Source organism: Lagopus muta, chromosome 4, assembly GCF_023343835.1.
Source record: "Lagopus muta isolate bLagMut1 chromosome 4, bLagMut1 primary, whole genome shotgun sequence".
In the NCBI taxonomy this organism is placed as follows: Eukaryota; Metazoa; Chordata; class Aves; order Galliformes; family Phasianidae; genus Lagopus; species Lagopus muta.
In genome coordinates, this window is record NC_064436.1 from 31,344,406 (window position 1) to 31,372,391 (window position 27,986).

At 39.9% G+C, this 27,986-nt stretch overlaps 1 protein-coding gene across 8 annotated transcripts; it reads right to left on the reverse strand.

Moving 5' to 3' along the window:
* Positions 1-151: 151 nt before the first annotated feature.
* On the reverse strand, positions 152-27,986 carry RASSF6 (Ras association domain family member 6). Of its 8 annotated transcripts, none has more exons than XM_048942731.1 (11): positions 27,787-27,986; positions 16,636-16,725; positions 10,131-10,209; positions 8,803-8,954; positions 6,773-6,864; positions 6,154-6,338; positions 5,625-5,726; positions 4,617-4,668; positions 3,488-3,606; positions 3,303-3,400; positions 152-2,501 (listed from the first exon to the last, which is right to left on the reverse strand). In XM_048942731.1, the coding sequence occupies exons 2-11, from the start codon at positions 16,704-16,706 to the stop codon at positions 2,426-2,428; spliced, it is 1,026 nt and encodes a 341-aa protein (XP_048798688.1). In that variant the 5' UTR covers positions 16,707-16,725; positions 27,787-27,986; the 3' UTR covers positions 152-2,425. The 8 variants fall into 8 exon arrangements, with proteins under 8 accessions (XP_048798688.1, XP_048798686.1, XP_048798689.1 ...); XM_048942729.1 differs by lacking the exon at positions 27,787-27,986 and adding an exon at positions 23,097-23,232; XM_048942732.1 differs by lacking the exon at positions 27,787-27,986 and adding an exon at positions 21,078-21,299 and having other exon boundaries at positions 3,500-3,606.

Consider the following 27,986-nt stretch of genomic DNA (forward strand, 5'->3'; position numbering starts at 1 on the left):
CTTGAATTTTTTTGTTCATCTTTGAATTTTTTCATTACTGCTACCTTGAGTTTGGAATAACACTTTGGAATAAAATCTCCCTCTGTTCTTGTCAGCATTTGTCAGAAACAGTTCATTTAAGCGACCGCAGTATTCACACAACTCACACCAGTGTAACAGAGCAGATTTATTTCACTAGTGCTTTAAATCCAGCAACCTATATTTGTATTTGTGCTAGGCTCCATTGTTAGTTTTCCAGTACCATTTAGTCCTAATTCAACAAGACAAGTGAATTCAATAGGATCCAAGTGTTTAACATCAGACGATAGCAAAAAATGACTCAATTTAGGAACACACAGGATTGGACAATCTGCTTTGCAAACACTTTTCCACATGCTCAGTGCACTGGCACTATCTTTCTTTTTAGTTTTTCAAATCTCAGACCAAAGAATTATGACTGTACCACGCTCCATTACTTTCATACTGCACATTCATACAACCACAAGCATTTACCAAGTGGAGCACAACAGAAATAGGCTACCTACACAAAAATACCTTAAATACATCTTTCTGGTTAAAACAATGAGAAGATGCAGCAAGGCAGCAGACAGCCCTACAGCACTTGCAGTTTTTTGAGTGCGTGCTAGATTTTCTCCCTGCTCATAAGTTTGAGCTATCTGCATATTGTTCTGTGTTTCAGTTCTGATTTGCTCCTTAGAGTAATTTAGGCAGAACAAAGCAAGAAATACAATCCAATATGGGTCTGTTCCCATACTTTAGCATAGTTTCTAGTGTCTCAGTATGGCCAGCTGGTGCCAAAACATACCTGTCTGCAGCTGAACAAAAAATGACAGTGCTTGATTTGGTTCAAGCTGACAACATCTTGGCTTTGGACGAAGAACAAGACATGACCATAGACTAACTACTTAAATTTCATGAAATTTGACCTTACAAGCCCAACCTGTGATGTTTCATGGTGAGTTTCCTATCTCCTAAACACTTGGCTAATCAATATATGAATGGTTCACCTGTGAAATTTCAGTGACATTTGCATGCATCAATGAACTGACATTGGCACACCCAAGGCAAATGTTACAAATGCCATGCATCTTGCTTGACTACCGAATTGTTTTTATTTCTCCCCTCTGTGCTCCCATGCCCACAATAATTTCCTCTGTAAGATTATAATAGATTGCACATTAAAATAAGCACCTGCCCCAAGCAAAATAGTTTAATTAGCACAATGACTTCTCATTTTTTAGTTACCATCCAAGTAGTGTCACCTCACAGGGAGTACAGCTTTTCACACTTGATGTATTCCACATGATTTCTAGATATTTTCTGTAACCAATTCCCTCCCTCTCAGCACATACATCCTGTTATGTGCAGAAACCAAACACACTGCTGGTACAAAACACAGACATCACATTAAAAAGAAGGTACTACTGGAGGGCACTTAATTGTGCACATTTTATTTACATCTCTACAATTTGAATTTTACTATTCAGCGTGATTGAACCACATAGGATCTGATAGAGGAATGCTATACACTGTGCAACTGTCAGACTGTCCAAAAACTGCATCTGCAGAAGGATGTCAACCCCATCCTGTAAGAGTTTTGATGTCAGCCTCTCACTAAACACTTCTCCTTTCCTTCTTCAAATAGGAAACAGAGAAAGTAACATGGAATAATATGTCTCAATGAAAACATGGGATGCCTTCTAGCACCCAATCAAGCAAATGCCACAATACTTTGTGAAGATTCTTTGCAGCTTAAAATAAGTGTCAGAGATAGTTTTGCTCATACAGTTAAGAGCTGAGTAGCCATGAAGATGGTGGACTTAGAATTTATATTCTTCAGACTTTGACTCAAAGGTTATATGAGTTACTTACCTACCAATTGGAAGCCACTGGGCTTTCAGGTCTCTCTTATGTAGGTATTTTTGTAAGCTATGTGAAATGCCTAACTGCAATCTTAGATACATAAATACCTTTTGCCACTTAACTCTACAGAAAAGCTTCCTCCTAATAAAATTTATCATTTTTTCTAACAGAAGGAAAGTCATATACTTTCTTTTCTTATTTTTGGCACGATTAGCACACTGGTTATTGCAACATTTTCCTGTATACCAGACTCTTGGTAATGGTTTGGAAATTAGAAGATTTTAAAGCCTTTGCTTTTCAGAACAGGACTTTTCCCAATCTGAAGTTTCAAGTTAGATTCAGACTTTGTCTTTTGGATGATTTAGTCCATCTTCTTAGGTGGTCCCCAACTTGCATTCCAGAGCCATAGTGGAGTGTGTACAGTTTCAGTTGCATAATTGTCAAAAGAAGCACTTTGCACACCTTTGTGCTCTAAGTGCTCTTCAGTGATGGCACATTCAAGAAAACACAGACTTTCCTTTGCCAAAGGCAGTGGGTGGTAGTTGCAATATGCCAAATCACATCAAACAGTAGTCTCTGTTTTTTTAAAAGTTCGATTTTGAAGGTGCTGGCATATCACACGCTTCTCTTTAAGGTATCTGAGAGAGAGAAAGAGAGGGAAAGGAGAAGAGAGAAAGAGAAATAGTGTGTTTAATCACACAGAATCCTTTAGAAAACATTTTTAACCTGAACTTGAACATTCTAGTTGAATGGGTAAAAAAAAGTTGCAGTGAAAGCCATTCTAACAGAAAATGGCAATAGCTTGTATTTATTTTTTTTTCCCCCCCTCTGTTCCTGGCTATTTTTATTCAAAATGATTTGATGGACATTAGTTAGCAGATTCACAGCTAGTTTAGATTCACATTGGTTTCAACCTCATGGTTTCAGAGCCACTGGTGTGGCTTTAATCTCCAGCTGTTGTGAAAACTGAGCTACCATCAAAACCACTCATGCCATTTTTCAGAAATTAAGTTCTAAAGGATATTCTTCTGCATCTGGAGTTCTGCATCTGTCTAAATTGAATGCAGTGACACTTAAATAGTACCACAATATTTACTGCATTTACACATTCCAGGGAAATACACAGCAGCAAGTAGAAACTGAAGTACCAGTCTAAGGCTCACAAGACATCCAAATCACAACAGAAGTGACCCTGGGGCTCCCAGTTTTATGAAAAAACTCCAACCTTGTATAAGTGGTCTGGAATTTACTCTGGTATCTTCCACAGCAACAGCTCATTTAGGGATGCAGGATACAGAAACAATTGCAATTCCCACAAAGTTCAGTGTAAGCAGTAACTGCACCCTGATACATAAATGCATTGATCTATTGAGCCAAACTATAACTGAAAGAATTCTAATGAACTGAAAGTGATCCCCCCAGATTTCATTTCTATTTACTTTGCAATTGTCTGTTGAATCTCCTGTTCTTCTTCTTTGTTTATTCTGTGCAGAATTGATTCCAAAAAGGGGAGATGAAATTGAATATATTGAGCAACCTATCAAGAAAATGAAGAGAAATGCTCATTAGTGACTATGTTAACTGGGAAAAATACTGTTAACTGTTAGAATGATGATATACATACATCGCTGCTGACCTCTTCCACATCCCTGTCCATGAGAAAAAACTTGGCAACCTTCTCTGATGGCCCCTGCAGGAGTCTGTGCAGCAAGGGAATGTCTCCACTTCTCAGCTGCTTCTTTTCTGAGATTTAAAAGCAATGTGCTGATACATAGAATACACAATAGTTCTTCTAAGTACTAGATGCATCTGGAAGTCTTGTTTCTTGGCAAAGTTTCTATCTTTGCCTGATGTGCAATTATTATGGATATAACAAGCCTCTAATGCATATTCCCAGGAAGATGTGGCACCTACATTTATACTACCATATGCCAGTGTCTTTCAAAATGCAACACAAAGGGAGTTGCAGTTTAGGTAATCAAGTACATGTTTAAGAGATTAGTTCTAGGCCTGACAATGCAGCTGTAACTCACTGAAACAAAATTCACTTCATAATTTTCAAACATCCTTTCAAACTCACATTTTGATATTTAAGGTACATTTCCCTCAGTTTTCCCATTCTCTCAAGTATTATTTTTAACAAAATATATATATATATATTTTCAAGAAGAAATAGAATCGTAATGCATTACGAAAGTGGGCATTTTCTATTAAAACCTGAATACTTTGAACTAGACATCTGGGGGATCCAAGACTATGTCTCAAAATTGTGAAGTCCAAATGAAGTGCGTTTAGTCTGGTTTTGACAGGTTAGCATTTCAAAGCTGAGCTGGGTATCTTCCAGCACTCCCTAAAACCTTTATATCCCTTTTCCAATTAAAATATTCCATAATAGTGCCACATGGAAACTGGCATCCCAAGACTGTCATGTGGTCATCTAGAACAAAAGTAACAGCAGAAGAGCATCTCAAGTAGATGTTAATTACAGGAAAAGCTGAGGCTTGTTTAATGGAAGCAGCCATACTCACAGCGCTCAAAGCACCCAGAACACAATTATTCAGGTTTTCCTCTCCATCAGAGAGGCACACATATCTGAGGGGTCCCAGAAAAGCAAAAATGCTGCACTGTGTTTCGGCAATGTGTGCAAGGACAGATGCCTGTGATGAATCCTGTCACTCCAAGGTAAGCAGTCTCCCCCATGTACACAGAAGATAAATAGAAATGAAATGACCCCACAGTGATATCTGGCTTACCTCCAGACACATGGATAATATAAAGTGCAAATTCATGGGGACTGTTTTCTATCTGTAAACACAAAACCAAAACACTATTCAGACTGACTGATATGTTTCCTGAGCATTTCATCAGCAGCAGATAAGCTACATGCTTCTCAACTCAATGTTAAACCAAAACCCACTAACTAGGACTTGTTAGAAGTTAGAAGACACTTTTTGTTTGGATAAGATTCAAAGCTGTGCTGCCATTACCTCTGTCCTTCTACTCCAGTGCCTTATTATTTCCAATACTACCATATTGCCTAAAGGAGCAACACACACCTTCTTAGACAAAACAAGTGATCTTACTGGAGTTTCCTTTCAGTATCCGTAACTATCTCATACAGTTTTCTTTTCAGATGATAATCGGATTTTCCAAGAATATTATCACTAACACAGCAACCTGTGATCTCTTCCACTTCCCTGCACTGCCAGGTTCAGAAAAAAAAAAAAGACTGCTTCAAAAATTATTTTTCAATATATGTGTACAACTGTATAGAAGTCACACCGCACAGAACAGAGCACAGAGTGCAGTTTTTAAATTTGGCTTCCTGGATCTCTCTGTGTGCCTGGATCCAACAGTGTGCATACCAGGCACTCACACTAAGCAATGCTTCCTTTTTGCTTTCAGAAAAATACAATTACTAGGGCCTGTCACTAGGGGGAAGCACAGTCAAACATCCTTTCTCTGCGCTGAATAACGCTGAAGGTGAATTTCCCCTCCAGTGCACGAAGGCATAAAGAAGCCATCACTAGTTCTCCCTTCACTGCAAATTACATATCTTTTCTAGGCATAGCTAGTCATTAAGGATTTGTAAAGTAAAAGCGCCACTCCTCTTACTTATGGCTTACTGTCATGTATATATGTTTTATTTCATGTATTATGATTTCAGTTATGTCCTGCTTTTCACACAGGACTGGTGGGACACTGATCAAGTTAGCATTTCTAGAATGTAGTTGCACTGGCTTCTGTAAGCATGCAATTACCTTGAACTTTCGAAGCAATTGTTCTATTACTTCTCTTGTTCTCATATGGCTGTTAATTCTTATCTTGGTTTCTGATCCAGAAGCTGGAGTGAAAACTGATGTCTAAGAAACAAAAACAGCAACAAAAGGCTGTGAATATGAGGACTCCTGTACTCAAAAGTTGAGACTCAAATGAATCTAAACCGGTGCAGCTCTGGGATGAAGTGAACTGTCAAGTACATTGTCACTGTTGCTGTGAAGGTACATGGTGTGCTCAGGAGAAGGGAATGCACCCCCCCAGGAAGGAAGGACCACTGTGGATTCTTTGTAGCTCTGACCAAACCACACTGTTGCTGTATGCACTTGAAACCTGCCTCCCTGGGGCTGGAGGCCAAGGCCTAAGGACGCAGGAATGGCCATACGGGGGGGACCAAGTGGGGAATGTCCCCCCTGGCTAAGATGATGCAGGGTAAGTCCAGAAGCTCATGAGAGGTTTTATTCTGCTCCAGTACCCAAACCTCAGGTGAAGAAAAACTGACTACATCCGTACCTCATAGTTGTAGAAGTGGCCATTAATAGAAAACCTGTGAGTTTCTACTTCTGTTCTAGCAATCATGGGGAATTTGGTCCTCTTCCTTACAGCTGCAGCACTGCTGACCGCCCTGGGCAGAGTAGCACAGTCATGTTCCTGCTCGCTCTTGGACTTCAGTGTGTTGCTTTCGTAATATGAATAACCTAGACAGAATGAAACTGCATCAGCATATTGTACAGCTGCACCTTGCTCCTTGCCAATACCAACACAGTGAGAAGGTTCGTGGTGGAGGGATTTATTTTGTTTTACATTTCTGGGAGAGAGTTGGGCATGGGCACACAATGAAGAGCAGTAGGCTACTTGCAGTGGCCACAGGCAACAATTGCCACTTTTTCTACTTCTTGGGAATGTTGTTTTGTTTTTTTTTGGTAAAAACACAGCCTACTAGTACATATAATTTGAAAATTTATCAGTACAGCCATATTTTTACCAACCAGTCATATATCAATATTTCAGCAACATACAAAAAATGGTAAATAGACTGAGAAAAATTACCTTTACTGAGATCTAATATGCAAAATTATTTCTGCAGTCACAGAGCAAAGATCTTAGTGAACACAAGAGCACAGACACTAACTTTTCTCAGAGTTCAGCTTCTCTTCAGTAGATTTCAATGTCTCTCCGCTAATATGATGCAGATCATCAAATTCTCCCCATCGTGTCATTCCCCTGAAATAACAAACCTACATTAACTTAGTAAATTTAATTTATCTTGTATCCAAGCTTTAGATAACACATTCCTATCCCTGTTCAAAACTTTATGGAACACAATTACAGCCTTCAATGTGGCATGCAAAGCAAGTCATTTTAGTTCATGTCATAATCAAATTTCTGTTCATTAAAAAAAAAAAAAAAAAAAAGGTGCAATTAGTGATCCCAAACATAACAAAATCCTATTTAGAGCCTGTTGAAAGTTGAAAATGACAGCCCTTAAGTTATTTGCAGTAATTCTTTGCATATTTCATAGCAATGTTGCAGATCGACCACAGGTAGTATGATGTGCAGACACACAGGAAAAAAAAAAATACTTGGACATTTAAATAGTCACAGGGCATGTCATTTCTGGAGTATGAAATATTGTAGAGCTTTCCAAACCAGTTCTGTAGGACAGCAGGGATTTCAAGCCATCTCTTGAGAAGAATGCCTGTTCCAAAGATTAACTTTTTCTATGTCTTTATTTCCATAATTCATTGAATAAAGTCTCTAGCAAAACGTCTCTGGCCAGTTAACTGCTCTCACCAAGAATAATCTAGTTTGTAGGAAAATAGTTAAAAGAAGAAGTATTTCCTATAACTAGTCAAAACAATATTCAACTAATTCCAATGAGCATGCCAAACAACTATCTCAGTTTTGTTCCATGCATTTAAAAAGTTCAATTAAGATCAAACAATCAAGCTGTTCTGCATACCTTAAAGCATGTCAGGGCAGTTTCACATTTCTGTGATCATGAATTAATATTTACTTTAAGATTCGCATCTGCTACCAGTCATACACTCTTGAAAGAATAAAAGGCAAAGAGAAATTTAACTGCTTGACTGGACTGTATCATACAGGACAAATGTAACCGATATCAAGAGACCTACTAAAGGTAAACAAAGAGAACCAGGTTTGCCTCAGACTCGAGTTCATTGCTGGTTACTCCCTGCGAGGTTTCCCACTAATTCCAAGAGCAAGAAGATGACTATTCCTGGTTTTACTGGAGCTAAGCAGCTGCAATTATGACAGAATTAAACCCACAATTCGAACCTCGTGCAATCTAAGACAACAAATTATTAAGAAAAGGAGCTCTTAAGTACAGAATTTACCAGGGAATCATTCAGGGTAAATTCAGGGTAAATATTGGCTCAGCCTCCATATTGCACAATACTCAGCTTCAGCTTGTCAGATGTAATTCCAAATTCACCAATCAAGGCTTGGGAAAAAGTATTAAAAACAGAAAAAGGAAATGTTCTAAGCACTTACACCATTTATTTATTTAAAGATCTGGGAAATCTAGCAGGATTCAGATCAACATAGAACACTCATAGGCAGCTGTCTGAAGGAACAGCTCATTTGTTTACATCTCTAATGTTTTTTAACATCAGATTTTGCATGGACTAAATATTCATTTCCTGGCTTTAACTTTGCCCTGAGAAGCAATGGTGTCATGCCTGAAACATCTGAGAAAGTAACCTAGCACAGACAATAATTTAGTATTAATCCACCAGCTTTTTGCTTCATGGTATAGAATGTGTACCACTAGGCATTTTTTTCAGGTGCTGCATGTTACTGGATGTATAGATTCTTATTTTTAAAAACATTTTGTGTACATAAATTTCTCAGTGCTTGCATGTAAACAATCAATATAGACAAGAGCAGCTTCCTCCTTCACCTTCTTGACAATTCTCAAGCAGAAAGCCAGAACAAGATGCATCTTTCTGCCCAACAGAGGTGAAAGATCAGTTCATTTACACCTGGTGAAGAGCATCGCTGCACAGTCAACCTGATGTTGCAGCCTTTGGGAAATCCAGGATATGCAACTATATCCCAGATAAGCCATAGCCTTTGAGGCCACCTTCATGAGCTGCCTCAAAACATCAGCTATCCCCCCCCTTCTTAATATGTTACCTTTTACTGGGGAACAAGCCCACATTCTCTGTTGACTTCAGTGTTACAAAAGAGGGTATCTGCTTCTCATCTTGAATTTTTAAGCGGATAGGATGTCGAACTCCCCAAAATATTGATAAGATTCCTTCAATAAATGGTTTACTTCCTTCTCGCTGTTGGGGGGAAAAAAGAATAAAAAAGGAGCACTGCATCATAGCACAGCCATAGAAGTTCCCTTCAGTTAAACGGGAATACTGTTGTGTTATGCTGACACAGACCTGGAAACAGGTCACATAGAGAGGGTGTGAAATCTCTGTCCTTAGAGATTTCCAAAACTCAGCTCACTAAAGCCAAAGCTGACCTGACCTACTGTCAGCATTACTCTGAACAGGAGGCTGGATTAGATAATTCTTCCAGAGGCTCTTTCCAACCAACATTTCCACAATCATAGGCAATTAGAAATCAAATCTTATTTGTTCTGCTTGGGTGAGTAGTTCTTTTAGAACAAAGGGGTAGAATAATTGCTGTTAAAGAAGGAAGACAACATTAATGAAGTCATCCTCACTGAGGTAGGGCAATGCAACAGTGTTATTGATGCCCATTCTTGCTGACAACAAATTTGGTCACTAGGTCTCTGAGTAGAATGAACTGTGACAGACAGTTGAATACTTCCAATTTTCAGACAATATTTGCCCAGAATTTCTCTAAAAGTCCTTCTGGTTCTAATGCAAGTCAAACAGAAGCATCTTGTGATGCTGAAGGATATTTAGACTGCTAAGCCAGGGACTGTGGTATCAGAGGCATGACTCATACTTTCATCAGTCCTTCAGCTACACAGACACTTCTGGTCTCCACAGAACGACATTCCTGGGGCTACTGTTGCATTCCCTGTGCTGAAGGTTCACTTTTGAGGAGAGACAGATAATCTGCAAATCAACTCAAGTGATGGCAGCCCAGCCATTACAAACTGCCTGTTCCAGCTGAAGGGGTAGGGGAGGAGCTGCATGTTGCAGAAAGCTTTGCAGTTCAGCTACCTCCCAGCTAATGAGCTGAGACTTGAGAGGTCGACCCAAAGAATGATTTTCTGTGACTGGGATTGCAAGGAAATCTCACTCAATGATCTCAAATTCCCATTTGTCTGAACTTACCTTTTTCACCTCTCTTCTCACATACTCTTGACTCAGCATTTGCTGAGGTGTTTTGATTATAGTGATATATTTCATCTAACATAATAAGGCGCAAGGTGTATCCTACATTGTTCAGTCTAACTGTGTTAAGCACCAGTACCCATCAGTACTTTTCCAACTATTACTTTATACTTTTTGTATCATTTTCACACAGATCCTTACCTGATCATATGACAACTGCAGATTTTCTTGATCAGAATAGTAAGAGTTATAGACCTTCAGAAGAGAATGGAGCTGCTCTCTAGGATAAAAGACCACAATAAAATTAATCACATTTAAACATCTCTACTACTGTAAAATCTAGGGCTTATGTGGCAGAGTAATGTGCTTTTTTTTTTTTTTTTTTCCTTCAATCTTTGTTACCCACTGAACATTTGAATAGGTTTGTTAATTATTAAGTCTTTCAGGAGTAAAATTTTGTCAGGAGTAAAATTTTGTCAGTTGCCCATAAGTTACTTTTTTAAAGACCTGATATACAGAGGAAATGAATTAGTTGGTCTTAGGTGACATTAATAGCACTGCCCTAGAATAACTGGTACTTCGAACTCCTGCTAGAGTGAGGGAGAAGCAAACAGGAACAATGCTCCCATACAAAATGTTGCAGAAGATTTTAGTTAGGTTACAATTTGTTTTCTCTATGTGATAGTTTTCAATTCATTTCTGTTTTTACATTTATTCTTCATCAAAGCAACTACAAAGACAAAATAATTCAGTTTCCTTCTGCTTGCAACATTACAGCTTTAAGTCTTTACTGAGAGGAGAATGGATAGATATGAAGAAAACATCTGCCTACAAGCCAGAGTTATAACCAAGCCCATTGTATCAGATTCCAAACAGAACTGCTCTACAGTTTAAAGAAGCACAGCATAACCTTCTACTGTGAAAACGCTTCACAGAGCAAACGCCAAGCAGTCTGGGGGCACACACATTGTGCTTCTACAACATCCCAGCTAGATCACACATCTAACAGCTGTAGTGCTACCAAAACCCACAGTTCTGACACTGCAGCTCACATGGGCCTTGCAGATAGGGAAGAAGCAATAAATACTGTGCTGCACAAATATGAAATGGTGAGTGCTCAGGCACCAGCTCTCTGCAAAAGAGACTTCTGGTCACTGTTCTGTACCAGCAGACAGTGCCGTGCTGTACCACACAAGAAGGTACCCAGGGGAGCACCCTCCTCAGAGCCAGTCTGCTTGAATTACAAGCTGAAGGCTGAGTTTGGTTAATGTGCTCTGCTTTTTAGTATTGCTTTTGAAGAACAACATACACCACACTGACAGAGCCCAAAGGAGAGCGGAGGAAGCGAGAAGTGCTGTGAGCCATGAAGGAAAAAAGCAAGTCACAGCTCAAGCTAGAAAAGCCTGAACAGAAAACCAGGTGACGAATATTTTCAGTATCAAGAAACATTCTTCCCAGATCAGTTAAACAACAAAGGTTATTTAAACTACAATTCAAGAAGGTAATTTCTACCTGCATGTATAAAAAAATGCAGGTAGAATGGCCAGAGAGGCATGAGTTCTGCCTCACTGATGGCGATTAAGAATTAACTGAGATGACTAACAGTCAAGATTGTCTCAAGGTCTGACATGCAGTGGTGAGTGAAAACACCAAGCTTACTTCCAAATAACATCTATTTTTCCGTACTGTCTAGTATAAAATACCATAACAGAAGCTCTAAAACAAATTAAAGCTTATCTCACAGCAAAGTTACACAGAGACTTAAAGAAATCATTCAAGACCCAGAAGCACTACTAGAGATTCTACACCAATTTCAAGCATAAATAGAAAAACTACGAAAACTGACTCACAGCAGCATCACTGAATCAAATAACACATAGCAACCATGCACAGTAGAAATTAAGTTTTATATACTGCAAAAGCCATTGAGTTCACCAAGAAAATTTCAGATGTAGCAGCATTCTGAATGAGACCATATGCAAAGTATTAAACACTTCTATAAGACATACATTTAGAGAGGGAATTAAGAACATAATATTAGGGAATCGGAAACACTGAATGAAGCTTTTTGGGAGAATTTTTCCATGTTTGTTTTCCTGTATCAGTCACAATACACCCACACCCTAGAATACACAAGGGCACTATCACTGGTGACAGTGGCACCTTTATTAGAGATGATGAGCTGAAGAGCAACCTCCCCTAGAAGTATGACCAGCCCATCAGCCATTGCAAAGCAGTTAGGAAGGAGATTTTCAGGGATGAAATGAACACTATTTCATAGTATCTCTTTGCTGTCCAGTCTCCATGACTGCTCTAAACAGATACCTTACAGCCTTATGTCTGCCCCTTCTTTCCATTTCTATGTATCCAGAGCGTTTGGGCAAAGGCATTTCTGAATGACATTAACTGAACTTGGTAGTGCCCTGCTGCTTGGTGATCTTTGTCCCTCTCTGTGAGAGGGAGCAAGAAGGGTGAAGAGAAGCAGGGCTTTTATTCAGTAGCTAACACTAGGGCAAGGTCTGTACTGCTGAACTCAAACTGCATTCCCCTCTAGGGCTCTGGATGTAAATTATTTACTTCATTAACTTGCTGCAGTTCCCCAAATATATTTTGAGTGGCTTTATCAAGCCTGTTGGGCTCTAAAACCACATTTTCAGCATCCGCCTTACGTCACTTTGATCTTAAATCCTGGAAATACAGATGTTGAAAGCCCTTTTTCCTCTCACTGTGTTGGAGTAACTCATTCTTGGTTCTGAGTCTTCTGAGCTATGAGGGATTATATTCAGGTCATTCCACCAAAAGTGAAAGTAATAACAGACTTAGATACGAATCAGGCACATGAAAAACACTCATCACACTGGCTAAAGGGAAGCAAGATTAAGCATGTCTTGGCCTCAGACGGGCAGAATCCAGATGCAAAACAAGATTAAGGTGCAAGTAAGAGATCCACATTTTTGATTGACATATGTTGTGATAGACCTGCTGATCTTGCTTTTAAGACACTGAATACTTAAGCCTTCTTTGCTTCACAACCTAATATCTCAAGCAATCATTCCACTGACAGCTGTTACCTTGTGGGCTTTTGGAAGGTTGAAAGCTGTGGAGGACAGTTCCCTGAGAACAATTTAAGAATACTTAAGGACTTGTGTCTTCCTGTAAGGCCTGTCTTTTAGGCCATGGTGGTTGCAAAGGCAATTGAAATCACAGGCTAAAAGCAAAGTGATTTAGTAAGGGTTGTAAAATGATAGAATTTCATGAGTTGGAAGGGTTCTTTAAAGTTCATCTTGGTCCAACTCCTCTGCAGTGAATAGAAACATCTATGGATACACCAGGTAGCTCAGAGCTCTGTCCAGCCTGACCTTGAATGTCTCCAGGGATGGGCCACCAACCACCTCTCTGGGCAACCTGCTCAGTGCCTCACCACCCTGATTATAAAAAGTTTTCTTACAGCTGTCTAAACCTCCCCTCTCTTAATTTGAAAGCATTTCCCCTTGTCCTACCACAACAGACCCTGCTTAAGAGTCTGTCTCCTTCCTTCTTACAGACATGCTTTAGATAATGAAAGGCTGCTCTCAGGTCTTCCTAGAGTCTTCTCTTCTCCAGGCTGAACAGACCCAGTTCTCTCAGCCTGCCCTTGTAGGGGAGGCATTCCATCCCTTGGATCATTTCTGTGCCCTCTTCTGGGCCCAAACTAACAGGTCTGTATTTCTCCTGTACTGAGGACTCCAAAATATGGACATAGCACTCCAGGTGAGGTCTCATCAGTGCAGAGTAGAGGGGAGGATCACCTCCCTTGACCTGCTGGCCATGCTTCTTTTGATGCAGTCCCACATACGGCTTTCCGGGCTGTGAGGGCACATTGGTTGCTCACGTCCATCTTACCAAACTTCTTTTAGTCCAAAAAAGGATTAACACATGCACTAGCCTACTAGCTCCAGACTGAGTCCGCCTAGCACACCTTGGCTGAGAGGACTCCAAGACTGCCCTAACAAAGAGGCAGATAGAATCACTTGGAAAAGACCTTAAAGATCATCAAGTCCAACCCTAACCTAACCATCCTACCCTAACTCTAACAACCTTCCACTAAATCATGTCCCTGAGCACCACATCCAAATGGTTTTTAAACACATCCAGAAATGGTGACTCAACCACCTCTCTGGGGAGCCTGTTGCAGCACTTAACAACCCTGCCTGTAAAGAAGTTTTTCTTGGTATCCAACCTAAAACTCCCCTGAAGCTCTTGAGGCCATTTCCCCACATCCTGTCACCTGTGAGAAGAGACCATGCTCTCACTGTAAGCACCTTTCAGATACTGGAAGAGAACAATCAGGTCTCCCCTCAGACTCCTCTTCCCCAGACTAAACAACCCCAATTCCTTCAGTCTCTCCTCATAGGGCATATTCTCCAAGCCTTGTTGCCATTGGACCTGCTCCAGCACCTCAATGTCCTTTCTGCACTGAGATACCCAAACTGAACACAGTACTCAAGCTGGGGCCTCACCAATGCTGAGTACAGGGACAGGATTACTTTGCTACTCCTGCTCACCACACCATTCCTGATACAAGCCAGGATGTCATTGGCCTTCTTGGCCACCTTGGAAAACCACTAGCTCACATTCAGCCGACTGTCTAACATTAAAACATGGTCCTGTTCCATCAGGCAGCTTTCCAGCCACTTCCCTCCAAGCCTGTAGGGCTGCATGGTATTGTTGTTAGAGTCTCCTCGCAGTTCTGCTGCCAGTAAAGTCAGCAACTCCATGGCATAGCCATGGTGTCCCTTATAGTGTGCCTTTGTGATGACAGTCAAACACAGCAATTAATGAAAGCCAGCACTAAGTAACTGGAAGAACTACGTAGTGACAAATCAAGAAGAGGTTAACATACAGTGCACTTTTACTAGTTTCTTCAGTAATGAAGGCAGGATACAAGGGAGCAGTTAGGTCAAGCGCCCCCATGGAAAACCACGAAGAGCACACTGTATGTTCACTAATCCTGTAAGGTTTGCTTGTATCCTCCTCTCACCTGAGACCTATGCATTTACCCATAGATTTTTATAGCAGTTATGCTTAAAGACATTATGATTTTTTTTCAGCCAGGTAAATGCAAATTCCATTCTGCAATCCCCAAGAATCAAACTTGGCACATCAGCAAAATCTGCATGGTATGACTGGAAGAAGAGCTGCATAACTGCCAATTCAAGGTGCAGAAGGAGGACAATAGCCTGCAAATTCCGTTGGAAGCAAGTCTGAGTGCACATTAAATCTACTAGTGAATCCTGAAACACTTTCTTCCCACAGCCCAAGGCAAGGAAACTTGAACAGTAGTTGTAACCATGACTAACACAGAAGGGTGTTGACCTGGTTCATCTGGAACATTTCACAGAATCACAGGGGTTGGAAAGGCCCCATGGAGATCATCTAGTCCAACCCCCTGCAAAATCCCTGGAGTAAGTTGTGCACAAAAATGTCCAGGCAGGTTTTGAATACCTCCAGAGAAGGAAAATCCACAGCCCTCTGAGTAGCCTTTTCCAGTGCTCAATCACCCTCACAGGAAAAGTTCTTCCTCATGTTTGCATAGAGCTTCCTGTGTACCAGTTCGTGTCCATCGCTCCTTGTTCTGTCGCTGGCCATCAGCAAAAAGAGCCTGGCCTCATTCACTTGACGCTCACCCATTAGAAATTTGTAAGCATTCATACGATCGCCTCTCAGTCTTCTCTTCCTGAGACTGAACAGTCCCATTTCCAATTTCCAAGCATTTTTGTGTACCAACTGCATGAAAACTAACACAGACTAATTACCTCTGACAAAAAAGAACCAAAACATTATTTATTAAAAGCAGTAGCAGCATAAAGAGAGCAGCTGTTTAGGAAGAAAGGGAGGGATGCATCTACTGCCTTCATACTTTGGACAGAGCTCTAATGATCCTCCTTAAAAAGGGAGAAATCAACACCACTGTTTATAACCCATATTAAGGTTCCGATGTTAATACTTAGAGCAGCATCAGAAATTCTACCACAAACTCCATTCTTGGGAACATTTAGCTAGCTTCTTCTTTGAAAGGAATGTCAGGAGGGATGGAAATGATATTGCATAAGCTGCCATATATTCCAGTTCTTGTGTTCTTGACAACATGGGGAAAAGCCATCCCCAAAAAAGGTGATGGAACCACACACTGGGGGACTCAGGCAATATCAGGAAAATCACTAACAAACATTCAACTGTAGAAAGGCATCTCATGTAAAACAGTTCATGTGTAGTTCCAAACCTATTCTAACTAAGTTAGAGAACTACTACTCACAACAGAACGAAGCTGACAGCCTAATACATCTTGTTCGGTAACAGAAACTTCACCATCAGGAGCTAGAAACCAAATTATGTGCTTCAAGCACATGGAAGTCATGTTAAACACTGGAATCCACACTCCATTTCAACAGCTTTTCAGGACAGAAGGGTCTTCTTTCCTAATTTTAAATGTTATTTCAGTAACCTGTAAAAGTGCTGTTCTAACTAATAAACAAAATCCACAGACCAAGAGGTTTTGTGCTTCAATTTTTGAAATCCAAATAAAAGACCTTTTTGTTCTATCAGTGCTTCATAGAAAGCAAGCTGTAGGAACTGCTGCTGCTACAGGACTCCTTTAGTGAATAAATATAGAGCAATGAGTAAAGCAAAGTTACTGTATTTTTAAATTCCGTTTTTAAAAATTTACCTGGTTATAAACTTCTCCTCATTAATGGCAACAGAAGGAAGATGCTGTGCTTTCATAGTCACTTTCTTCATTTATTCAGAAGAGATGAAACTAAACAAAAGGAAAAAAATGTTTTCACTAATTCTAATAAAACTCTGAATGGTAAGCACAGCAACAAAGCCTTAGTTTTGCAAAGCAAAAGCAAGTCAGACATCGAAGCTAAAGGCTAAACAAATCATACTTGAGCTACTTTGTGCATAGCCTTAATACCCAAATATTTTCCACCCCTAGGAAAAACACCATAGGTCATTCTCACCAGGTATATCACAGTAGTTTAAATCCTAGGTCCAACACATGCCATTACTTTTTCCAGTAGTTTTAGGAATGCTCCAGAACTTCATGACTATTACTCAGTAGACTGAAACCCATTTACTGCTAAGGATTCATTTACTAATTACGGACAGAGCATTGCCCAAGGTCACACAAAAAAAAAGTGACTCAGCAAATCACCCTTAACTAGGTTTGTGAGACCAGACAAGAGAAAAAGCATTGATCATAAGCAGAAACCTGCAGCACACAAAGAAACCACCTGAAGTATGAAGTATTAAAGCGAGAACAAGGCTATAATTAAAGTGATGTAGCAATACAATTTACAGATCTCCATGTACTGATTTCAGCACACTGTGCAGGCAAAAAGCCAGACTCACGATGCTCCAACAGTGCATTCTTCAATAACATAATTATGGAGTCTTGGCTGCTTTCTTTCACCCTCAGGTATTAGAATAAAAGGTAAACTGAGGAAAGTAACAGAAAATCAGGATTGACAACTGATAAGACGCTAAAACAAAAATATCTTAGTCTCAGCCCAAGAAGTAGTAAAAAGGGGAAAAAAAAGGAATCACAATGCAAGAAGTACAATCTCCATAGACTGCATTAATTTCTACTTTAATTTCTCTCTAACTGAAGCATGGTGACAGAGGAATCTACCTATTATCACTCATCGTCCATTAGCACTTATGCCAGGAGAATGCCTCCAGCCTGATGTCAGATCCCAGAACCAGCCTTGTAAAAGATGTCTGAAAATCACTTTGTCTACCGTAAAGGCAAATAGCATCCAGGAAATCAAGTTAGAAAGGAAATTAAAGCCTGTAGAGATCATAACTAGCTAAGTAAAAGTGACTACTTTCTGAGCAAGTGATTCCACACTAGCAAGCTTCTTCTTTAAAGTTAGATGTCAAGGTCATCATAGTCTAAGATGCATGACTTGTAAAAACTTCTCTTTTATCCTCATTTTTCCCATTATCTTTCACCCACAGAACATACAGGAGAGGGTTGTCATAAGTTATTATACAACCTCTGAAATCAAATGAGGTCGCTACTGAAATGAACTTTACATGAGCAGCAGGAGAAAGCATTCTATAAATCCACTGCGTCTTGGGTGACATCCAGGTGAAGGTGAAATTAATCCACTTACTGAAAGGGCCCAGGGATGAGTTTATATATAAGGAAGCAATTTCTGCACTCTAGTCTGATGTTGCTGTTTCTTGGCCTCTCAGATGAGTTTAGTAACCATCAGCCATACCTTGAAATCTGCTTTTATGCAATTTACTAATACCTCTAACTGAATCTGCTTCCCACTCTGAACTAATTTCAAAATAGTTTTAAAAGATGCAGAGGCGTTCACATACACTGGCACCTGAATACATGGGCATGCACTTGAGTGTCTTTCCGTGGGACATGAAAAAACTTGTGAAGAATAGCAGCGAGCTCAGGCACCGTTAGCCAGAGCAGCCACCCCAGTGAGCTCTGGCACTGCTTCTTGCTCAGTGCTGAAGACCTCCCAGTATAATTTGACTGTAAAGTGATTCATATGAATGAAAAAGTGACCTTAACAGACTGGAGTGATTTTTTTTTTTTTTTTTTTTTTTTAAAAAAAAAAAACACAAAAAGGAGATTACCAAAGAACCACCTGTTCTGCTAGGTAGTGACAGGCTCTTACTCAAGTATTTGCTTTAAAAATCTTAAGCATACCTTAAATCTGCTGGCTGCCCCAAAGCACTGACAGTGAGACCAAATGAGATCATTCAGTGATGGAAATAACTAACATCTCCCCTTTTCCTGTCTCACAGTCCAATGAGCTGTTAACTGCAGCTGGCAAAGATGCTTATTGCCTCCCCCAGTCAACCCCATCTAAGCAGCTCTGCTCACCAGCATCACACCACACACCTCTATCTGCCCACCCCAGAGCAGCATGAGGGATGGGGCAGCCCATGCCCGTGGGCTCCTCAACAGCTGAGCAAACTCGTGCGCTGCCATCCAATCCTTTCCCAGAGCAGGAGTTCCCTTTGGGATCTGCACGTGTCTGCAAGCTATATTTCTATAATTTGTTCTTTATGCATGCCAGTAGCAACATTTAAGTGAATAAATATCATTAGAGCATGATCAAAGTGTGTTAATTTTCCACCTTTCTCAACAATGTATAGCTGTTGCTATACATGGCACCTATCCAATGATATCTCCTGAATAACTTCCCATCAGACATTGCCTCAGAGAGGCAAGATTTTGAAATCCGGACCTTGGAAGGACCAACCTAAGGCCTGACACCTAATGAAGAAGAAACTTAATTATTGGGAGAAGGCTGATTAAAGCCTAAAATACATTTGTCAGGAAACAAAAGACAGAGAAGAAAAATAGGAGTAAATAAGAAATGGTGCAGATGCAAAATGAGAACCTCCAGAGGAAGACAACAACTATTAGAGAATTGCACAAAAATGGGGAAAAAAAAAAAAAAAACTACTTCACAATCCCTGAGCTGTGAGAGGACCAATAGCCTCATGAGGGTACATGACCAACCTGATGAGAAACTAGATTTTCCTTTTTTATAATATTTATGTCTTAAAGGAAAAGTCAGAGTGTTTGGAGAGATAAGAGAACTAGTTTAATTTCATAACATGCCACAGTTTTAAAGTTCTTGGCTTTAGGAAAACAGCAAAAAGACAGGGATGGAGGAACAACAAAGGTAAGAGCAAAAGTCCTCATAGATTTTTATACCAGGATAAAAGGATGCAGCTGCAGGAGAGGGCACCTGATCCACATGTCCAGCTGAGCAGCAAGGCAGCATTTTAGTTCATATTTAATAGCCTATGGAAGATGCTGTGCGCAACAGACTAGACGTGCTTCTTGACACATTCATAGATTAAGATGGGGACTGCAGAGCAAGCAGTGTGCTACGCAGAGCTCCTAACACTGCTGAGAAGAACTGGAAACACGAAAACCCCTAAGGATTTCTGTGTATTTTGAACCTGTACTTTCTAAAGCTATTCAAAAAATATTGGAAGTCAGGATTGTGTGAGTGTTCTCATTTTCCTGTATAAAACCCACAAAGTCCAGCTATCTATTTATCACACAATCATATTTACTTGGCTATCAGCAAAACTTACATATAAAATTTTGTACAGCACAAGGAGCTTTGCACTGTAAGAATATCAGCAATGCAATAAACTCAGCACTCTGGTATTTAGGCCATTCTTGAACCGCTACCTATTTCTAAAAGAGTTATCATCTCTTCATATTCATAGGAAATCCAGTATCAGCAGAACATTGCTATATTGCTGATCAGTCTTTATCTAGTCATACACTTTAATTCTGTGAGTCTTTATATATATATATATATATATACATACACACACATCATTCTTTTTAAATTACATGTCCTCACCACCAAAGCAAAGATCTAATTACAAGAAATTACTTATTTTGAAATAAGTTCAAATACTTGCATTTTTTCCCCACTGAATACAAGGTGATTTTGTTTGCCTTAAGTCTTCCAGTTTCTCTTACATTTCATTCTAAAATTCACTATTACAGAACAGCACGCTGCATTACTCAAATATGCAAAACACTGCAACCCCTCCACTCGTGCAGCTCCAGACCAGCTTTGAGTACTGAAACCAAAAGCAAGTTGGTGTTAATCGGTGAACAAGGCCCCTCAGCACCCAGAGGCTTCCTCCCTTTGAACAGTGACTGCACAGCAGGGCTTCACCAAGTGTACTTCAAACATGACTCACCCATTGCTGTGAAGTTCCTTTCTATTTCAGGTCACTCCAGAAAGATAGCCTCCACCTCCCCACACAGAGTAGCCAAGGTCACCGCACAGTCTTTAAAACCTTACTAGTGACTGAGCGACAGGCAGCATGGGATCTGCCTCCTTTATCACAAGGGACTAAGGCAAGTCGCCTTGAGATTTAGGAACTTTTTCCAAGAATTTCCAACTGACTGAACATTTCTTCTTCCCTCTGGCACCTTAATTACGTGAAAATAATCTGACTCAAGTTCTGGATGACTGCGAAGGACATTGCTTTCCCCTGACGCTGCAGGTCACGCAGCTAGCAGAACAGCTCCAGCTTTTATCTTTCACTTACCTGTGCACATGAGCAGAACAGAAGCAAAGGAGTACCACATACCTTGGAAGAAGCATGACAGCATGGCATGAGCTAACAGCTACCTCTGCTTCTCTACGGAACTCACGGAGCTGCTAATTGCTGTTTTGCTCACCAACCTGGGAGTGCTGGAAAGCCAGGACACTCCCCACACCTCGGTGCATGTTGGGAGCATTCACCTTCCCACTTTCCTTCCTCCCGCAGCTGAGGGAGTGCTCCCTGAGTCACGGCTGCACCTACGGGAGGCTCCGGTTAACACTTTAATCACTAACCCCATAACGAGAGGCAACCTGCTGGCTCTCGGTAATTATTTGCGGACAGAGCACACCCTGAAACATCCTGTGCTGAAAGCACTGCTAGGCTTTAAACTCTTCTCATGTTTGTTTTCTACTCCACTGGTTAATGTGGTTGTTCCTTTTCTGGATATACCCAAATCTCTAGTGTTTAGTGAAATAAAGAACGCATACAAACAGGTGATGTCTAAGTATAAATATATGGATTTATAACATTATGACAAAAAACTGTGACAACACATCTTGATCATTTCATCACAAACAGCTCTAAACTCAGTTCCTTACCCACTTAATATTCTTATGAATGTTATTCACTGGGCAAGAGAAAGCACCATTACTTAACGTAATTGCTAAACAGCTAATCACATAAGCAGATGTTTAAGCTGTAAAAAAAAAAAATAAATCACACTTATCCAAACCTTCCAAGCTCCTGCTATTTGTCCATCCAGTTTTAGCCATTTATTCACAGGATCAAGCTTAAGACTGAGACTCGTTGGGCCAAAGAGAGAAAAGTATGAGAAATACAGGACCTGAATTTGTCTGCATGCCAGTCCTAAGGCGCCATGATTAATATCAAGTTGCCTCTGGTTTATATCATCTCATGCCAAGGACTGGCAGACCCGTTAATATTTGCTTTCCACCCCTGTCATTACCCTCTGGTGTGCTCCTCTCAAGAGCTAGACAGATGTACATGCATCAGATACAACGTATCTGATATTTGAGATTACAGTCTACACTGCAGAGCTTCTAGTCCTACACCTCAAAAATACGTAAATACAGAATTTACTGGTTGGTATAATACTGAGAAGTCTCTCAAAACACAGAAAGAAGTAAGCATGCAGGATTTTTGCTCAATTCACCACAGCATAGAAGCTCCACACTGTGGTGAACTTGGAGCTTCACATCAAGCTCCACCACTCCTGCAATGATTTAACACAAATCCATACAATTTCAATTTATTTAAATTGATTTTTCCTGTTGTACCTTCAGATACCTGAGCACTCCCTTGACAGCTCTGGATTAAAGTAGAGAGAAAGCAGAGCCTACCTTCAAACTCCTAAACCAAGATAAAATCAAATCCATCCATATCTGACAGCTGGGCCACCCTGCGGGACACTGACACCATGAAGCTATTTGGTACCAGGAGGTATCCAAGTATTCTAAAATATAAAGTGAAGTTAAACCCTTCAGTGTTCATGCTAACAACCAACATTTAAGGTGTTTGGTTGCTGCTGTTGTTTAGAGTGCATGGGTGTGTGTGTGGTGGGAATGGTTTTGTTTTGTTTTGTTTTAAATTCAGGTGTTACAGATACCTTTACACTTACTAGTAAGGCTTTGAAAACCCTATGTACTTATTAGTTAGATTCATGCAAACATCTCAAATTAAGATACCAAAGCAGTAAGAAAAATATTGTAATAATGGACAATAAACCTCACTTTCAGTTAAACCAGGTGGACTAATTTTTACAGTAGGGGAACATGGCTTAGGTTTGTTTCTCATTTTCATTATCACACTTGAACTACCTGTACCACTGACCCTGATATGATCCCATTAAGGTCACATGTAATTAACTGATAGGCACCTAGTGGAAGCTGATTGGTGCAGTCTGGGAGTAAAAATTACATAGGAAAAAAATGACTTTAGGACCACAAAGCAATGATTAATTTGCTGTAAATTACAGGAATAAATATTCCTATTCCTTTCATAGGATAATAAAATCTCACATGCAGAGTGAGTATTGTTACTCACCTTTCTTAGTAATTGTAGCTCATTTGCACTGGAAGTCTAAAAACATCACAACATACTTATGAAATGGTTAAATAAAAGGGTAAAAAGGGTTTTGCTTTTTTTTTTCCTGAACAGGCAGTGAATGCTATGATCCTTGTGTCCTTAAAGGCTACAGTTCTTTTTGGCTTCTTACACTATTAATGCAAATTATTTTAGGTTAATAAATAATTGGAAGCTGAAGTCCAGTTGTTTAATAACCTGGCCTCAAATCATTAACTGACAGACATCTCCAACAGTAAAAGACAAGAGCCCCACAAAAAACAAAAAAAAAAACAAAAAAACCCACACACACTCAACAAACAAAACAAAGGTTTCCACTTTTATAGTACACAGTCCCAGTAAAGAGATTGGCCACAGCATGATCATACAGTCATGCTGTATTCTAATGGCAATGTTTTGAGAAACATAAGTGCATATAAGCTCACAAGAGATATTTTTCATTGTGAAGTAGAAAAAAAGTCCTCAATATTGTTTGCAAACAGCTGTTCATGGACAACTTCGGATCAGCATTTCCAAACGTGGAAATGGCTTCTTGGACCTTCTGAGGCAGAATTCTGAGTCTCAAATGACAGGATCTGAATTTCACAGTCAAATTCTTTGCTTTACATTATAGAAGTTGCCAGGAGGCATCATTAATAGCAACTAATGAGGGAATTCAGAACAACTGGGTTTACCCTGCAAAGGATTACCCATTCTTTAAGAAGACAGTCTTCTGTTAGTGAACTCAAGCATCAACAACAATATTTGTGTAGCATGGTGTTTCACAGACACAGCTGCTAAGCATAGCCAGTAGGAATTAAAAAATGATGATTAACGATTAGCTCCGATAGCTAAACATGCAAAACATACGGCCTTTACAAGGCAGTCCCTTGTGGACCGTAATTCCTCACACATACCACTTTGTGAGTTTCAAGCTCTTCAGAAAACAGCAGGAGCAGAACCTGCTGTTTATGGCAAGTTTATGCGCCAACAGCTATGGTATTTCACACAGCTGGAAGAACTGAGGTGTCACAGGCACTAACCTTTGCCTGAGTAGAAATCTGCCCACAAGCAGCACTGCCTTTAACCTCATAAGCAAACTGTTAGATGGGCAGCTCTTACTTAACAGATTGAACCAGCATTAGTCATGCATCATAGCTTAGTGTTGACCATATGCCCCATTAAGTCATACTTTTGATAGTCCAGACCTTCATAAAAGCATACATGCATTTTCATTGCTTGGAGCTCATAAATATTGTTAAGGGCAGAACCAGAAAGAAACATCCTGCACAAAAAAGCTGCTATCACACCTAGCCAGCCTTCACAGCTCTTCTAAGCCCTTGCTCCTTGTTCTAAAGATTTTCAGACCAAAAAACCTCCTAGCATACTTTTTTACTTAACTCCATAAACAGGTCCTACATATTCTTTTACTTACACACACACACACACACACACACACACACACACACACTTAATTATTCTTCTTTAATTACTTCCTTCTAAAAGAAGCCTATTTCGTTCTTGTTTTAAAAATATTCTGATCACGCAGAATCATAGAATCATAGAATTGCTCAGGTTGAAAAAGACCTTAAAGATCATCAAGTCCAACCACAACCTAACCATACTACCCTAAATCTAACAGCCCTCTGCTAAACCATGTCCCTGAGCACCACATTCAGATCTCTGGCAAATATCAGACCAGTACTCACAAGCAATTTTTTTTATGTATAAAATGGAAGATATATTTTTAAAAATATTCCTTCTTAGCAATTGAAACTGAATAATCCCTATGAAGAAAAACTTCCTAATGTTAAATGCTGGAGTTGGATCTGAGTGAAAGAGTATTCACGTAAACACTTTGTCATTGTTTATATATATGTTTAAGTGGTTAAAAATTTCTAGATATCACTGTGCTTATACTTGCTAACAGAAAGTACTCTTTTTTCAGATAATACTCTGTATTGGAGCACCAAATGTAAACAACTTTAACAAAGGCTGACAACCTTGCTACCCAGCATTACTAGAACTTACAAACTGCAAGAAAATGGGAAGGATAAGGGAGGAGGATATTCTACTGAGACTGAGAATATAAACTAATCTTCATTAAAATTGTGTGATACAAAGCTATTTGTCATCTCCATATTTTACATGATGGTAACTTGATCAAATTTCTTGACGGTGCAGATTGATGAAACTCTGTCACTACTGAAGGAAAATAACCTCTTAATAAACATATAATCACTAGCAGACCTAGGAGACTGAACCACAAGTCACCTGGAAAAAGATCAGCTACTGTATTGTTTTCTCATGGCTAGGTACCCAGATAAGTGTTCCAAAGAGCACACTGACACTTCTTCTGCTTCATTTAATCCAGCCTCTTTCCAGAAGAAAGTCAGATTTTCTTTAATAGCCATTACAAACCATAGCTTCTAGTGAACAGATGTGGTGGTGCAGCTTCCCAGATCACTCTGTGATCTCCAGATAAACTACCATTGTGGTTTGATCTTGCATCAAGTGTAGTAAGTTGGGATGACCAGATACTCCCTGTTGGTGACAAGAATTCCTGCTCCTTGAGACACAGCTTGAGCTAAGGGGTACCAAAACAGTACAAGCTGGAGAGTATTAGAACAGCACAACTTGCGGAGAACGCTCCAGAACTCACCAAATTATTATCTTATCCAATAATTGCTTCATCTGCTTCTGGCCAGAGTAGAAAACTTTTTTACTAAAATCAATTATCTCAAGGTCCTATAAACAAGGGTCCTATGCAAAGAGCCCTTTGAGCTCCTGTGGTCCACAGTGGGCTGTGACCCTTGATCTCCCTCTGACCTGAGACACCACTCAGGGTAGGCTTTTTTTGTTTGTTTGTTTTTTGTTTTTGTTTTGTTTTGTTTTGAGGTCAGTGTTAAAGAAAAAGAGGCCCTTCTGGGATAGATCCCATTGTTTGCTGAGAGCCGGTGAACAGGAAGGGAGTAATTTACCAAGGGAAAAGGTCCTTGTCTGTGCAATGAAGTTTAGGAATTTCTGCTTGAATTGCCCTTCTTGTTCCAGGTCTATCTTGCCAATCTTGAACCATTAAATTGCTGTATTTGATTGCAGTACTTTCCATTAAATCATGGTGTTAAATTGGCTAATGATTAAGTGCTGATTAAGTGCTACTAAGAATTATATACTCAAAATTTGTTATTTATCAGCAAAATATTAATAAAACTTAAACTGCCACTAAAACTAGACTTGTACAGAATCGATCCTCAGCAACAGATGAAGACAGTCTGTTCCAGCAAAGCACAATGAGCTTCAGATACCATTATGGTTGCCTTAAAGCTACCTATTAATTTCCACAGAAACTATAACAGATAGAAACAGCATAACAGTAATATTTGATAGAGCAAATTCACAGCTACAAAACACTACTTTTCAACACAGACATCACCATTAACTGTGCTCTTTCACCAGTGATGAATAAGAGCCTGCAAGCCACTGGAAGTGACAGCTGTGCATGGCTGTCTAGGAAGTAGCTTGTCTTTTATGTTGCTGTCACCACTGCTGATGCACCACACACAGTCTCTCTGTGCTTAAATCAATTAGTGGGTCTCCCCTCAATACTGAACAAGCATCGATGAATGTCAAGGGATGCCATTGTTTCTGCATGGAGGAATTCAATGATACGCCTTTGCTCCATACCACTTCTACATCAGATGCCATTCTGTCAGACTGCCCCTCTGCTGCCACCTGTCACATGGCATCAAAATAAAACAGTATTTGCAGCACAGTTCTACCTCTACTGCCATACCACCAACATTCACCTCTGACATTGTCGGACCGCATTATAAAATAGGAGGCATTAATTTTTGAGCAGCCCTTGTATGTAGCTTTTAGAGTAATGAAAGCATCAAGGTTGAAAAAGAATAGCATGAGAAATAGCATTCATGAGTTTTTGTTATGCAGTTATGAAGTGAAAAATCAGAGGCAAGGGGGCATGGAAGGAATGCATAGCAATTGCAGCCTGCTTCTGTCTGAGCTGCCCACTCGCCTTTGCTCAATACGGCTGTGCCATGCAGACATTTTTCACATTGTGTCCTGGTGTCCCTGCACAGCAGACACTTCATTGTATGCTGCCAAGCACAACTAACTTGAGTGATACATCAAGCTGCTGGGAAGCTTGCAGAGAAACTGTGAAATCTGAGACTTGAAAACTTTCATTTCTATACTGAATATTGACTAGGTAAGCAAGTAACACCCTGAAGTACACAAAAAAATTTTTGTACTGTTTGTACTGCATTAAATATCTAAACGGACAGTAGGAAATGATCTGTAGCACTTAGGTGTTATTTTGCTTTTTAAAATATCACATGAACATGGAGAGCACTATGAAGAGGAAAGTACAAAGCAGAACAGATGGGATTGACTGTGTGATGTTCTGCCTTGTGTGGTGGTCTAAGGAGACCTCTTCGGTTTTCTCTAAGTCTTCCCTCTGACAAAAAGACATTTCTTAGCTCTATTTGCTCTTCTTTCTTAAAATCACCTACTAGACACTGTAACTGCTTGTTCCAAATCCCTTCTATCCTTGCATAATGCTGCTTTTCTATTACAATACCAAATAACTCCTCCTTCAGGAGGAGTTCAGCTATCTAGCACCCGTTACAAAAAGTAAATACAGTCACATACTTACTGTGTCATCTCATATTCTTCTCTCTGTGTTTGACCTTGTAGATCACATTTTTTCTTTTCATTCAGCTTTCCAAGACTCAAACTCTTCTGAGCAAGGTCCTAGAGCACAGTGAATGCTGCTTGCTATGGGTGGCAGTTATATGCCAGCTCTGTGGCAGAGGCGGTAGCATTTCAGTGGTGTTGCATGGCACAGAATGTCTT

Bases quoted from the DNA above. Each gene is read 5' to 3' on its own strand.
- RASSF6 (XM_048942731.1), bottom strand. From the start codon at position 16,706: ATGAAGAAAGTGACTATGAAAGCACAGCATCTTCCTTCTGTTGCCATT. The intron at 3,401-3,487 runs GTATGTATATCA...TTTTCTTGATAG, and splicing joins TGGAAGAGGTCAGCAGCGAT to GTTGCTCAATATATTCAATT. The intron at 2,502-3,302 runs GTAAATAGAAAT...TCTCTCTCTCAG, and splicing joins ATTCAACAGACAATTGCAAA to ATACCTTAAAGAGAAGCGTG.